This window comes from Strongylocentrotus purpuratus, unplaced genomic scaffold (assembly GCF_000002235.5).
Source record: "Strongylocentrotus purpuratus isolate Spur 01 unplaced genomic scaffold, Spur_5.0 spur5_scaffold_1, whole genome shotgun sequence".
NCBI classification, from domain to species: Eukaryota; Metazoa; Echinodermata; class Echinoidea; order Camarodonta; family Strongylocentrotidae; genus Strongylocentrotus; species Strongylocentrotus purpuratus.
This window is the reverse complement of record NW_022145594.1, coordinates 51,711,456-51,725,320: the sequence shown is the minus strand read 5'-3', so window position 1 is coordinate 51,725,320 and position 13,865 is coordinate 51,711,456. Positions and strand designations below refer to the sequence as shown.

General features: G+C 36.1%; 1 protein-coding gene across 1 annotated transcript; it reads left to right on the top strand.

The window, feature by feature from the left end:
• Positions 1 to 1,761: 1,761 nt before the first annotated feature.
• On the top strand, positions 1,762 to 5,152 carry LOC105440643 (RING finger protein 207-like). The gene is made up of 2 exons (XM_011671060.2): positions 1,762 to 1,825; positions 3,277 to 5,152. Exon 2 carries the CDS (start codon positions 3,287 to 3,289, stop codon positions 5,117 to 5,119), a length of 1,833 nt encoding a protein of 610 aa, XP_011669362.2. The 5' UTR covers positions 1,762 to 1,825; positions 3,277 to 3,286; the 3' UTR covers positions 5,120 to 5,152.
• Positions 5,153 to 13,865: the final 8,713 nt, after the last annotated feature.

Here is a 13,865-nt window from a genome sequence, read left to right as displayed (position 1 = left end):
TCCCCCTTTTCTTTTCTTCTTCCTCTTCTTTCTTTCCCTTTCTCCTTTCGCTTCTTTTCCTTTTCTCTCTCTTTTTTTTTTTTTTTTTTTTTTTTTTTGCGGGGGGGGGGGGGGGGCAAGGCCCGCTCGGCCCCCCCCCCTGGATCCGCGCCTGAAGTTACAAACTGATTCAGCCGAGAACGCAGGTTCGAAACTGAGTCACGTCTTTCGGATGGTGACGTTAAAAGTCGGTCCCCAGACGTAAATAATCATATCTGATTGATAAATGTATATACCAAATAACTTGTGCGGTAGTAGCTTAAGACCAAGTGCGTTGCACATGGATAAGGTTTTTAATACAGCTCACGCTTGCCAGCTAAAGAAATTAGCCAAATTTGTTAGAATCATTATGTCATATTTTTCAAAAGATTCAAGGGTAGATGGTACTACTGTAAATGATAGCTCACAAATAAGCAATGTTGTTAGGCACACTCGTAGCGGTAGGAAGGTGAATTGCCCAGTTCGCCTTGATTTGTAAATATGTTTATTTGTTCATATTATCACATGTTTATCTTTGTTCATATTATCACATGTTTATTATTGTTCATATTATCACATGTTTATTATTGTTTATATTATCACACGTTTGTCTTTGTTTATATTATCTTATTATGTTTATCAATTTTCATGTTATCACATGTTTATCATTGTTATACTATTGTTATATTGATACTATGTTGTAAATATGTTTGTACTCTCATACCCGAGAGGGGGTCGATAGAGTCAATAAAATCTTACAATCAATCTTACACGTCTGTAAAAACCCAATTACACACACACTAGATGTCTTTGAGGTAATAAATGGGGAGCGATTGAGCTAAGACCAAGAAGAAAATGACGGGTGTTTAAAAAATGATATCAGCTAGTTTGTTAAACAATGAAGAAAAAAAAAAAAAAAAAAAAAAAAAAATTGAAACCGGACCATAAGACTTTAAAGCCCCTTTTATCCATTGGGGCTACATTAAACCTTAACATGCTTTTATTATTATGTATGTACATTTTTTCACACTATTTTGGTGAAATGAAAACTAATTAAAAAAAAAAAAGATATAGAGATTATATTAAAAGAATAGTTAGCTTGTTTTTAATATTAAGCATCTGTAATAATCAGGATGCGGTTATAAGTGTCCGAATAGTCTATGTCAGGGATGCCAGTTAGATTTGATCAGAGGGCCTGAAAATCACCTAGAATGAGCTTTTTTGTACACAAAAAACGCCTAAACTATAGGTCTGAAAATAACTTGCCAGGGCCAGAAATCAGGCTATTGCCTGAAAACTGCCATCCCTGGCCTATGTTATTTACAATTTCAAAATTCGAGGGGAGGGAGGGAGGCACAGCCTCCTCCGCCCTATGTCTTGTATGCCTAAGACATTAGGGCATAATAGCTCCTACACAACCCGAAACTATGATAAACCAAACAACTTCTTAGCTTTCTCAACAAGACGATGGTTAGTCCAGTGAAGGTAAAGGTCTAAGATCGAATATCTTCATTTATTTTCTCCTTCGCGACCGGATGTGTTTTGCATCAACGCCATCTATTAATCAATACCTAATCAATGGCACTGGTTTGCATGATTGTATAGCGCCATCTTCGACATTCCAACTGTATGTCAAAGGTTGCTGGGAATTCCCAGTACCAAAAATAGATCGACAAATGAAATACATACACGACTTGTATACACGACCACTTATGATCAGTGCACCGCTACATCGTTAAGGCAACGAGTATACATGTTTACTGATTTCATATAACACCTAGACCGATACATAGTGACAAAAAAAGACGTGAGTAAATTTTAAATGTTTATCATTTCCAACGTGTAAAGAAATGCAGTGGTATTTTGCAATATTTCCGTTTTACATTGACGTATAAACATGTCGCTATCTAAGGCCAACTCCCAGACCCTTCTGAGACTTTGTTTGTATCTGGATTTAAAGTCATCTTTGTCCTTAGACTGAAATACTTAGATATTGGTTTACATGTCTTTGGGGTGATTTATGGAGAGAGCTATAAGACCAAGAAGGGAATGACGGGTGTTTAGGAAATGATTTCAGCTTGGTAAACCACGAAGAAACAGGCTGCAAAAATGAAACTAAACGAAACAGAGCTTTGAAACCAGACCATAAGATCTAGAGTTTATTCTGTTGATCGTGAACCCGAAAGTAATGTTTGTCGCATTGGAAAACTCGTGATCACATTAAAGGTATTACAAAGTTTTGGTATCGGGTCATGAATTTGGTTTAGATTAACATATTGGAAGCATATGCGTTCCTATAATATTCATTGATCGTTGTCGCGGTTGAAATCGAGTCTAAAGTTATGAAATTATAAATAATAAACTCTTTATGTTGTATAGCTCCCTCTCAAGATATTAATTAGCTATGAAAAAATGTTTATTGACTAAAATCGACCGATTACCTATTCCTGTTTGGAAATTATATATCACAACTACATATTCTGAGATTTTCATGGTCGTAGCTACCATTGTACGGCCATAGGCGCTATTTAAAATTTATCAAAATTTACCGGGAGCACCGGTAAATTGTTATATTCAATTTTTCTCGAAAACAGAAGTGTTTTAGGGGCTAATATTTTTAGTGCTTATAAAAGATCCACAGGGTCATCCAAATATATCAACATTGTAAAGATTCACTATTTACCCAATTTTCAAATTTCCCAAAACTTTGTATTACCTTTACTATCGTTCAAAAGTATAACTTCTCAATGTTTGTTGTCCTGGGCAAAAATCATCCATGTTGGTATGTTGTTGTGGTCACGTTAGAATAACAACATTATTATTGCATGTTATGTATATATGAATACATATGGGACATGTCTCAGGTTATTATGTGATTATTAATATAGCTAACATTTCAGCTAAAGATTCTGCCAAACCAGAGCAATATAGTTTCCTCTGTACAATCATGATATTTAAAAAAAAATAATATATTCCCGTGCATGTGCATAGTAGACATACATGTTTAAAGTACTGCCTTTGATTCTTCAGCAGCTTCTAAATTAATACAAAATGTTGCCTACTAGGTTTTAGAGTTCTCCAAAGCCTAGACTCCATGTTAGAATAAGGAATGTATTTTTCGTGTGCGTTATTCTATAGGGAAAAGGAGTGAGGACAATTATATTAAACACTCCTTTTTAATGCGATCAGATGAATCAAAGCTACACTAGCTAATGATCATGTTTCTTCCTCTTTTTTGTCTTGCTTGTATTCCGGTAGAATTCGAATCATGGCTGAAGCATTAAAGAATGTTATTGCTCATAGTCTGGAGTGTCCTGTATGTCTGGATACCTTCACCGATCCCAAGATCCTGTCTTGTTCTCACACCTACTGCAAGGCCTGTCTGGACAACCTCTTGGAATGCCATGGTAGCGACCAGATGCTCCGATGCCCTGTCTGCAGAGCTGAAACACAGATCCCAAACCAAGAAGTCAGCAAATTACCGGCAAGTCTAGCTTTGAAGTCTCTCATAGAAGACATGAATAATCAGCATAAGTTTTGCATGAATTGCAAATCAGACGACAAACCCCAAGCTGTTGTCTACTGTCAAGACTGTGGCAAGTATCTCTGTATCACTTGCCACAACGCTCATTCTCTGTGGCAAGATTTCATAAGTCATGAGGTTCTAGCCATGAGTGAGATCGAATCAGGGAAGGTGTCAGTGCGTAGGTATCGCAAATGCAAGAAACATCCCAAAGAGGATGAGGAGTGCTTCTGTTCCGAATGCAGGAGATTTGCCTGCTTCAGATGTGTTGTCATGGAGCATACAAAAGAAGGACATCAGGTCATCGAGGCAGCTGTTTATGAAAGCAGCCATATGAAGAGTATCGAGGACCTCAAATCCAAGGCGGACAATAAACGCTCTTGCTTTCAGAAATACGTTGACTTCATTGATGAACAGAAGGAGCATGTGAGCAAAGTCCAGAAGCAGTGTACAGATGATATCAACAAAGCATTTGAAGAATCAGTTCGGCAGTTGACAAAGAAGAAAGAAATCCTCATTGGTGAAGTCAAGGGTAGGACCGAAGGAGTACAGAAAGAACTGAACGAAATGAAGAAATCGGCTGAGGAGCACATTACTCACTTGACCATCATAGCTGACGTGGTAACCAATAAGACAAAGGTGCCGTCAGATATGGATGCTTTGGCTGCACACGACACTTTATGTCAAGACTTACAGGAGGCCTTGAAACAAGAAGATCCTGACTACAAGCAGCCGATGCAATCGAGCAAGAAAGGGAAAAGTGTCAGTTTTAAGAGGAACGTTGGAATGGATGAGATAGCTCTCGGTACGATCGTAAATGGAGTTGTAAAGAACATCGCTTTGCCTACTAAGAATAGCATGAGTACCATGGTTAGTACACCAGACGGTAGGATGGCAGTGGGATGTAGTACAGGTGGCGTGGAGATCTTCTCTGCTGATGGCGAGCTCCAGCAGACATTTCTCAAACGTGTGAAGATTCGTGGAGTAGGGTTCCTCTCTAATGATCGGTATGTTATACTTGATGACTTTAACAATATCACACTGTACACACTAGAGTACACAAAGTTGAATGTAAAGTTCAAGACTCTGAGTCATGATGAATGTGAATTTGCTGATCTCACTGTAGACAGTAATGATCAGATCTATGTTAGGTACAGTAACTGGAAAGTTCAAAAGATCCAGGTATTCTCCCCAGCAGGTGGGAAGGCAATCAGGGAGATACCATATGATGGGTTTATACCTGGGCAGATTACTAGTAATAACGATCACCTGATCACCGCATCGTGGGATACAATACGATTGATTGACAAACAAGGTGTTGTAAAATATGAATTAGCAAAATTAGGTGATAATCTATCTCATGCGGTGTCTCAAGGGAATACAATCTTGATAGCCACCGTGAAACACGATGCAGCTTTGGTTAGCATTGACGAGTACACTAACGAGCTGAAGCATGTCCAGAGCATCGTCATTGATTACGATATTGAGAAGCCCGAGAGAGGGTGGTACTATCTCCAGCAGTATCGATCAGGAGAGATCGCTCTCTGCACTCCTGATAGACTCTATATATTTCACTGAAACAAATTGATGACTCCCCCTTACTTGCACTGTATGACAGGCCCCACGGAACGTTTTTCAAAGTGAGGTGGGGGGGGGGGGGGGCTAAGTTTTTGCGATCAGGTAGAGAGAATCGAGCGAAGAGTAAATTTGCATGGGGTCCAGGGGCAAAGCTCGGGAGTTTTAGGCATTTAATTACGGTCAGATGAGCACATGTGGATGCCTATTTGAGACACTAGCAGATCATTATATTTTTGTTTGAGGACGTAAATCATGGTCGGAAGAGTTATTTCATTCAAATGAGACACTTGCTAAAGATTAGAAAATCTAACGTTTACCCCATATTTTTTATGAGTACATTTTCAAGGCAAACAATGAATTTCTGTTTTTGAAAAAAAAAGCGAGTACTGTGTCATCTCTTCCTCTTACATATTTATAAAGTTTGTGGCAGATTTGTGTTGTAGAGCAATTTATCGTGGCTCTTTTCACGAACTTTCGGACACACTGGCCCAACCATTTGGAATTCTCTCCCAGAGATATCCAGCATTTTACTTTCTTCAAATCTTTTAAATGTTAACTTCTACTATGTTTTGTACACTGTTTTTTAAACATTGTTATATATTTTATAGATAATTGTTTTAATAACAGGGACCGCCTAGACAGATTTTATTTGCAGTTTCCCCAATCTATTTATATTGATTAACTTTGTATAATTCTGGTATACTTGTAGACATATTTTCATTTTTGCGTGTGTTCTCTGTTTTCCATATTGTACTTGAAACTTTTATCGACCAGAGAGGCCCCAAAAAACTATTTTGTTTTTCACTACATCTTGAACCACACAAAACATAAAAACCTAATTAGGCTTAGGTAAGCTTTTAAAGATGTGCTGTCTTATCATTTTCTCGAATCATCTTGAAAAATGATTTTCATAAGGCGACCGCTCAGCAGCGTAACCACACCCTGTCAGTTCGTTTATGTGCTATATGACAGGACGGGGATGAAGCAATGATTAAAACGTTTTTTTTTTACAGGACAGGGATGATACAATGATTAAAACGGTCCTATATGACAGGACGGGATGATACAATGATTAAAACGGTCCTTTTAGACATAGAGGAAGGTCTTAGTCTCTGAAGAGAAAGTCTTGTTCACAAATGAATTAGTACAATTAATTAAGGCCTATTACATATGAATTTGCAAACGCCGATTCCAGAATCAATGTCAATGAAAGAAAATGTATTAACTTTAAGATAGCGTATGTAAATAGGTTTCAAATTAGTTGATTTCATGCATTTCAATTTGTTTATTTAAAACTAACACTGTACGAAGTAATTGTTATGTATGTATACATTTATAATATGATAATAGATCAAATTGAAGAAAATTGATTGAATTCATCTTAAACTTAGAATAAAAATTATACCTTTTAGTTTTCAAACAAATACTATTGTATAAGTACATTTTTATGATGAAAATATGATCAGATTATTGATTGCTCTTTGAATCTGATATCACAATTAACAGTTTACAAGTATTTCAATAGTTCACAAATGAATAAGTACAATTAATTAAGGCCTAATGAATATGAATTTATAAACTATTCGACAGTCAATGGAAGAACGTGTATTAACTTTGAGATATAGAGTATATAAACAGATTTCCAATCAGTTGATTTTATGCATTTTAATTTATTTACTTCGAAATCGAATACTGAGAGAATTAATTGCTATTTATTTAAAACTTTGTATGATGGATTTAAGTCAAGAAAATTACATGCCTTGATTGAATGCATCCAACATTTATACACTTTCAAATACTGTTGTATACTGATGACAATATGAGCAGATTTATTATGCATGTAGTTGTTAAAAAATGCTGTTGTCTATTCATCATAACCTACTAATGTTGCTATAGTAATAAGAGTCATATGTCTTGTAATTATCTTCTTTTGTTGTATTTCTAAAATTATCATGTCCTTTGTACTATACATATTTTTCAATACTGAATGTCTAGCTTAACAAATACAAATAAAATTACCAAAACAAAATGATTGAAAGCCTATTTTATTATTCGTTGCCATTGTAACGCATTAAAAATTCATGTTTAATTTATAAATTTGATGATTTAGCAATTCATGAACTATTTTAAGATTAGGCAGAACCCTCACTAAAAGGGTAATGTTGAATTTGTAATTAATTCTGGCTACACTTGTATTTTCCAGAAAATTGAAGAAAATTAAGAGTGAAACCCAAAACCTGAAAACTAAACAATTTTGGTGTAAATCTGATTTTTGCTGTCCAGATTGAAATAATTTGTTGTTATCTACGTGCTGTACTTAAGTGTTGTTTTAATCCCGGGTTTTAATTTAAGTTTAACAGAACCAGTTTAACCACTCCTGTAATTAGATTCATGACTACATGACACATTTCCGTGTAATGTGACATGAAGTATGACATGATTTTGAATTGCAGGTTTGAACTTGAAGGTTTCAATCTCATAGTTACAATCTAAAATAAGGTTGCAAAATTGATTGTATAGGAAACGTCATGTATTTTTTTTTTTAAATACTTGCCTGGTGCAACTGAAATGAATTTATACAGTTTAGAACAAGAGAAAAGAGGTCACTGTATATCCACTCTCAAAGCAGTTTTGATTTTGTTTACACTTTGATAGTGCTTTTTACTCTTTGAGTAATGATGATTATTAGTTCTCAAATGAAAAGTTTCAATAATAATATTTTTGTATATTTATTGTTTCCTTTCTTTAAGGACTTCACGAAATGGTCTTTGTGCTGAAAAAATGGTGAGAGAGAATATTCTCAAAAGTTAACAGGTTGCGTGTAGGATAATGTGTGTATAAAATATTTTCCCTTTCTTCAATAAAGTCACTGAAACTTGTTCAAATTTTATAGTAGCAAACCTTTCCTTTTAAATAATAGTGAAATCACCATTAAAAAACGTTTAAAAAAAGTAGACAACAAATGATAGTTTTTATTACAAAAGGAGCTAAAACCGTTTCATTCCCAAAGGAGCTAAATCCATGTTTCATTCCAAAAGGAGCTAAATCCACTGGATTAAAAAAAAAAAAAAAAAAAAAAAAAAAAAAAAAAATCAGAATTAACTGGTAAATGTTTTCTTATCATATATTTGGTCCAGGGTGACTCCATTAACATATATAACAACATGAATGTACATGGCTAAAGGGAAAGTGGAGTAATAACAAAGGTGATTTACTCAGAAGTACCCAAAGTTGATTTATCTCCTTTTGGAATAAAACTATTTAAATATGGATGCAGTTGTCGAATGCTAGTGCTAGTGTGTGACTTTGAGCTACACGTACACATGAATATAACACCAAATAACATGAGACCAAGATCTGCATCAGCTTCATTCCTCTTAAAAAAAATCATTAAATATGTTAATCAAAGTTTGTAGAAAGTGCTAGAGGAAATGTCAATAGGTCGCATTGACAACAAACAAGCAATTGATATTGAAAGACTTTTTAACATGCTGCAACTGCATGATGCTTAGCTGCTTATAAATCCTTTGTCTACCACAATACCGAGAATAAAACAAGTTGGATCACTTCACGGGGACACAAACAAGTGGTTGATTTTGTTCCCCTCATTTCCGGTAGCTGATAATGGTTGAACATTGTATTTATCGTGAGATTCCTTGCTCCACTGTGACACACTTTGAATTGTGCATCAGATCACGTTTGTGCTACAATATGTACATCATGCCCATACATAGATTTTTAAAATTTACCCTAAGCAAGTATTTTATCGAAGCCCCAAATCATACTCTGAGCTTGTTTTACTTTGTACCTTCTTGTTACGTCCTTTACCATTGCCACAACTTTAATCAAATATTAGTTTAATAAAGAGTGCCCTTATTCAAATTTGAAGGTGCCTCATTATCTCTGTAATAAGAGTATAATGATAATAATAATAATCCGTTTTTTATATAGCGCTCAATACACCGTTCCAACGATGTGCCTAAGCGCTTTACAAATATATTATTACCCCGGTCATCGGATTCAGGCTTAGCCGCACACAATGTGTGCACATTTTCCACTCCCTGGGGAGCATTTCAGCTAGTCGCCATTTTACGAGCGCACATTTGCTCGTCCAACCACATGAACGTTCGCATCCTACCGGGTACCCATTTAACACCTGGGTGGAGAGTAGCAAGTGCAGGTACATATCTTGCCAAGGGATATTAGTGCCGTGTCGGGATTCGAACCCTCGACCTTCGCATCTACAGTCAAGCGTCTTAAACCACTCGACCACGACACTACCTTACCACCTCTCATAAGTGCCCCCTTTACCTATGATAATTGCCCCTATTTAAATCTTTACTCTAACAAGTGCCCTAATATTTTGTAATTAGTGCCCTCCCCCTTCTCCTATGTTCTTTAAAAAAAATCTCTGGTGAGTGTTCTTCAGAGGCGAGAAGTGCCCCATTTTGACCTCTGATAATTCCCCTTTTAATTTGACAAGTGTTATTTTCCCTTTGTACATGTGCTTCTGTTTCCTTTCACCATAAAATGTGCTCTTAATTTAATTTCAAAAGCTCGCTCATTTTGCTCACTAGCACTTAAAGTTGATATAAATATGTTTCTTATTAGAGATCTTTTCAGTCCATCATGATTAGATTTTGCTTAAAACCTATCAGGAGTATTCTTTCATCTTTATAAGATGTCATTTTTTTCGCACTGCGACCTGACGAAGTAAAACAAAATTGCTCGCTCACTTTCAAATAAATATATTTAGACCATCACACCCAGCTGCAAATTATGATGCAAAAGCAGTATCTTGGACCTGGAAAGAGAGAAACTAACATTAAAACCATCCTTGATAATGTAATCATAATGTAGGGGTTAATACCAATGTCTAAAAATTGTTATTTTTTTAGCCTTGAGGTTTCCCTTTGAAGGTGCCCTTTTTTCTTTCCGGAAAAGGTCCTATGTTGCTGCTCCCCCCTCCCCCACACACACTTCGGAAGACGCTCCGCCACCCCTGATCTCATACGTGTGACTTGAGAATATTCGAAAGAAAACATTAACACCAATGAAACAAATAGGACTAATCAAACGAATGCCTATGTAAGGCAACCTTGGTAATGCTTACCCTATTAGAACGAAAGAAAGGAAAGGAATGAACTTCATGGTTGAATAACTATATAAGCTCCATTTATCTAACTTAATAAAGGATCAACCAATAAAATGCCAGGTTCATTACCGCGACCGAAGATGGGTCAGTCATGGGAGACGAGATTAGAGTATATAAGGGAGGATGGTTTGGGTTTGGAAGAACAAGAGCTAAGGCGACCAACGAGCATCAATCAACTTTACTCACCGAGCCAGCCAATTTCACAAAACCGTAAGTATTGCTGCATTTACAACATTATTTCAACAAATTTTGGACAGTATTGTTTCATAATGTTCCTATAATTTATTCAATTTCTGTAATGTGTATAATCGGTTTATTGCAAGAATTATGATGACAATATTTCAAAGAGCTTTTTTTTCAAGATCTACAAATACAACATACAAACCTGCATTATGGGCTTTATAGTTTTATAATCCTGCATCCCATTTGTAACATTACGATGCGTCTGCTCTTCTTCATTTTAAATTAAAGTATGTTTGATATTTTTTATTTGATCAATATCATAAGAGGACATCAGGCTGCACAGTACCCTTTTCATTCTTGCCTAATAAAAACTTAATCCCATCCCTGCCCTTGTTTTCTTCAATGATAGCATTACTTCAACTGAAAAACGAGTGTGCTCTCTGAGAAAGTTGACACACTCATCCCAAATCTATGTTTTTAAAGGTTGTTAATTTAATACCCTTATCAAAAAGAGAGTAAGATAGATCTTAAAGTAGATTCCCAGACACTAGAGATATCATGTATTCCTTATCGTCTTCTTATTTTGACTCATACTACCCATATCAGGCACTTGTATTTTTTAAAGTTGGACTTTTCCTTAAAAAAAAACCCAAACCAACATGTCGAAGTTAACCCTTTCATGCAATGATCTCGAGCTTTATCTATCAGTCGTATTCCAGTTTTCTAAAATTCAACTAGTTGAGAATTCATCAAGAACTATTTTTCATTCCTTGACAGACAATGGTTTCCAAGATCCTGATCGCTTTCATGGCCATGCTGGTGGTCGCCATGGCCTTCGAGTTCCAAGAGACCGATGAGGATTTCGATGTCGCGGAGTTCATGAAGAGGGACCCCGTCATGCAAGACTATTATCTAGCTGTCAAGAGAGGGCAGTCCATGAAGAAATACAAGCGTGAGTTATCTTTCACTTTTAATAAACAGGGTCGAATCCAAAGATCGAAGTCCACCCTATTATATAGTTGGTTTTAATACAAGCAGGAAACATCTGAAAAACTGGTCGGTGATACATTTAGATTGCGCAAAATCCATAAAAGAAGAAGAAGCTGTAATCATTCGAACACAAACTTTCAACTCTGTAATAGGTCATGCGAGGGAACCACATTTGCTCTGTAATATATCATGCGAGGAAACCCCATTTTCTTTGTTTACAAAGTATTAGGTTGTGTGCAATTATAATATCTAAAGACATCCATGATTTAGATAATGCATCTCTAATAATCTCTGAAGCAAAACAAAATAAAAAAGTTAAAAATAGAGAGAAAAATAAAGGTTCCTACGTTATCCGATTATGAGAGGCAAGACAGCAAAGACAAGCAAGCAAAACAAATACGAAACCAAGAAAAACAAAATTTGAAAGGGGGCACATTTTCATCTATTCAGGCATTTTTAAGGGGCATGTCTTAAAACGTTTGAAAAAAGAAAGAAATAAAGTACACAAAAACATACTAGCAAACATCCCGGGAAAAAGCAAAAACTAGAACTAGCTTTATAAAATATTACAAAATTATTGAAATATTCTCACAATTTTCAGAAACGTTTAGCCTATATGTGTTCAAAATCTCTCTCGCTCCTCCCGTAGTGGCTCCTTTCTATCCATAAATTCCTTATTCGTGCATTCATCCTCAATATAATTTACGCATATCAATTTTTATTTCTCTTCTCATTTCTGTTCAGCTTGTGATACCATGGAGCACTGTTGGTGCAGTAGACGAGGAAACAAGGTCGCTTTCTGCGCTGGTAAGTCACTGTCATATTTAATGGTTCGAATTCACGACGTAGGTCTAGATTTAAATTTGTTTTTCTTTCTCAAACCAAACCAATTTACTCCCAATGGCGAAGCGTGAGTGAGTCCAGCCATTGCAGGGGCACTGATATCATGGGGGGGGGGGGGATTGTTATGAGGGTTTTACAACACATGCACCGATAGCTTTGAATGTTAGACTTCTTGGAAGCAATTTCAGTTTATGAATACATTTCTGCTCGCATCCAAGTAACAAAGATCAAGTGCTCGATCTTGTAATTATAGACATGTCAGAAAATGTCTCGGAACCAGTGGGATTTGAACCTGCCATTTACTATTATTTGTGACATATTTGATAGATTGATTAATTTGATGTTAGTGGATCGATCTTAAAGAAACACAGCTTAGATTCATAATAGTTATCACAAGAAGCGTACAATCATGTCAGAGTGGGTCACATAATAAAAGCTTCCTCTCATCTGCATATACTTTACACATGCTCCAAGGTAAATCAAATAATTCAAAACCTTGTTCTGACCCTTTCCAAATGACGCTCATCGAACTTTTTCGTTTTTTCTTTCTCTAAGCCTCTCTTTGTTTTTGTTTTCTTACTTTCTCCCTCCCTTTCTTTGTTTTTTGTTTTCTTTCTTTCTACCTCTCTTTGTTTGTTTCTTCCCCCTCTCTTTAGTCCTTCCTTTGTTCATCCGTTCCTTCCTCCTGTTCTCTCTCGCTTGCTTTCTCTTCGTGGTTATTTTGTTGTTGAGGAGTTTAATTGGTCATATCTTGTTCATCGCATCTTACATGCCACATTGTTGTCCGTTTTTCTATAGGCCAAGGAACCGGTAATGGAATCTAGATTAACCCGCTGAATCTCACAGCCAACGAATTCGACCATGGACTCTTTAGGGATAAACAAATACGACTCGAGAGAAGACTAGGAGCTGATTTGACCAATTACTGCGCAGTGTTAAGTGTGACGTCACATCATGTCATCAGTGAATCTATCTGGATCAAAGAATTGTTGGATAGCTTGAAATAAATGGATATATGTAAAATTATGCAATGATTAGATGTGTGCTCTGAGTATTATTATAAGAAGTATCTGCATGCATCACTATCGGGGCGTTACAAGAGAGTATGAGAGAAAGAAACAAGGTTAAAAGAACAAGGGAGAAGGAGAGAGAGAGAGAGAGAGAGAGAGAGGGAGAGAGAGAAATGAAAGAGGGGAGACAAAAGAAAGAAAGAAAGAGAAAAATATTTTTTTTTAAAAGGAGGGGGGATATTTAGATAGCCTACACTGATAATTATAAGTGATTGAGGTGAAAGTGTAGATAAAATGAGTTTTTTTGAATAGCACAACTTTATGAGCAAAAAGTCCAAAACTTTCTAAAACCATCGTTAAACTAGCGTAGTAACAGACCGGCGGTGGATATAGGGAGAGGGCAAGTGACAACCACCCACCTCCCACACAAAAAGGAGGAAAACATAGGAAAAGGAAAACCATGTGCTAATGACTTGTATATTCTTCTACTTTGTTTTGGAGAATTTCGGAAAGCGTAAAAAGGTATACATAAAACCTAGTCAGATTTACTTTTGAGACTTAATTG

Excerpts from the sequence above, each read along its gene's own strand:
- LOC105440643 (XM_011671060.2), top strand. The coding sequence starts at position 3,287 with ATGGCTGAAGCATTAAAGAATGTTATTGCTCATAGTCTGGAGTGTCCT.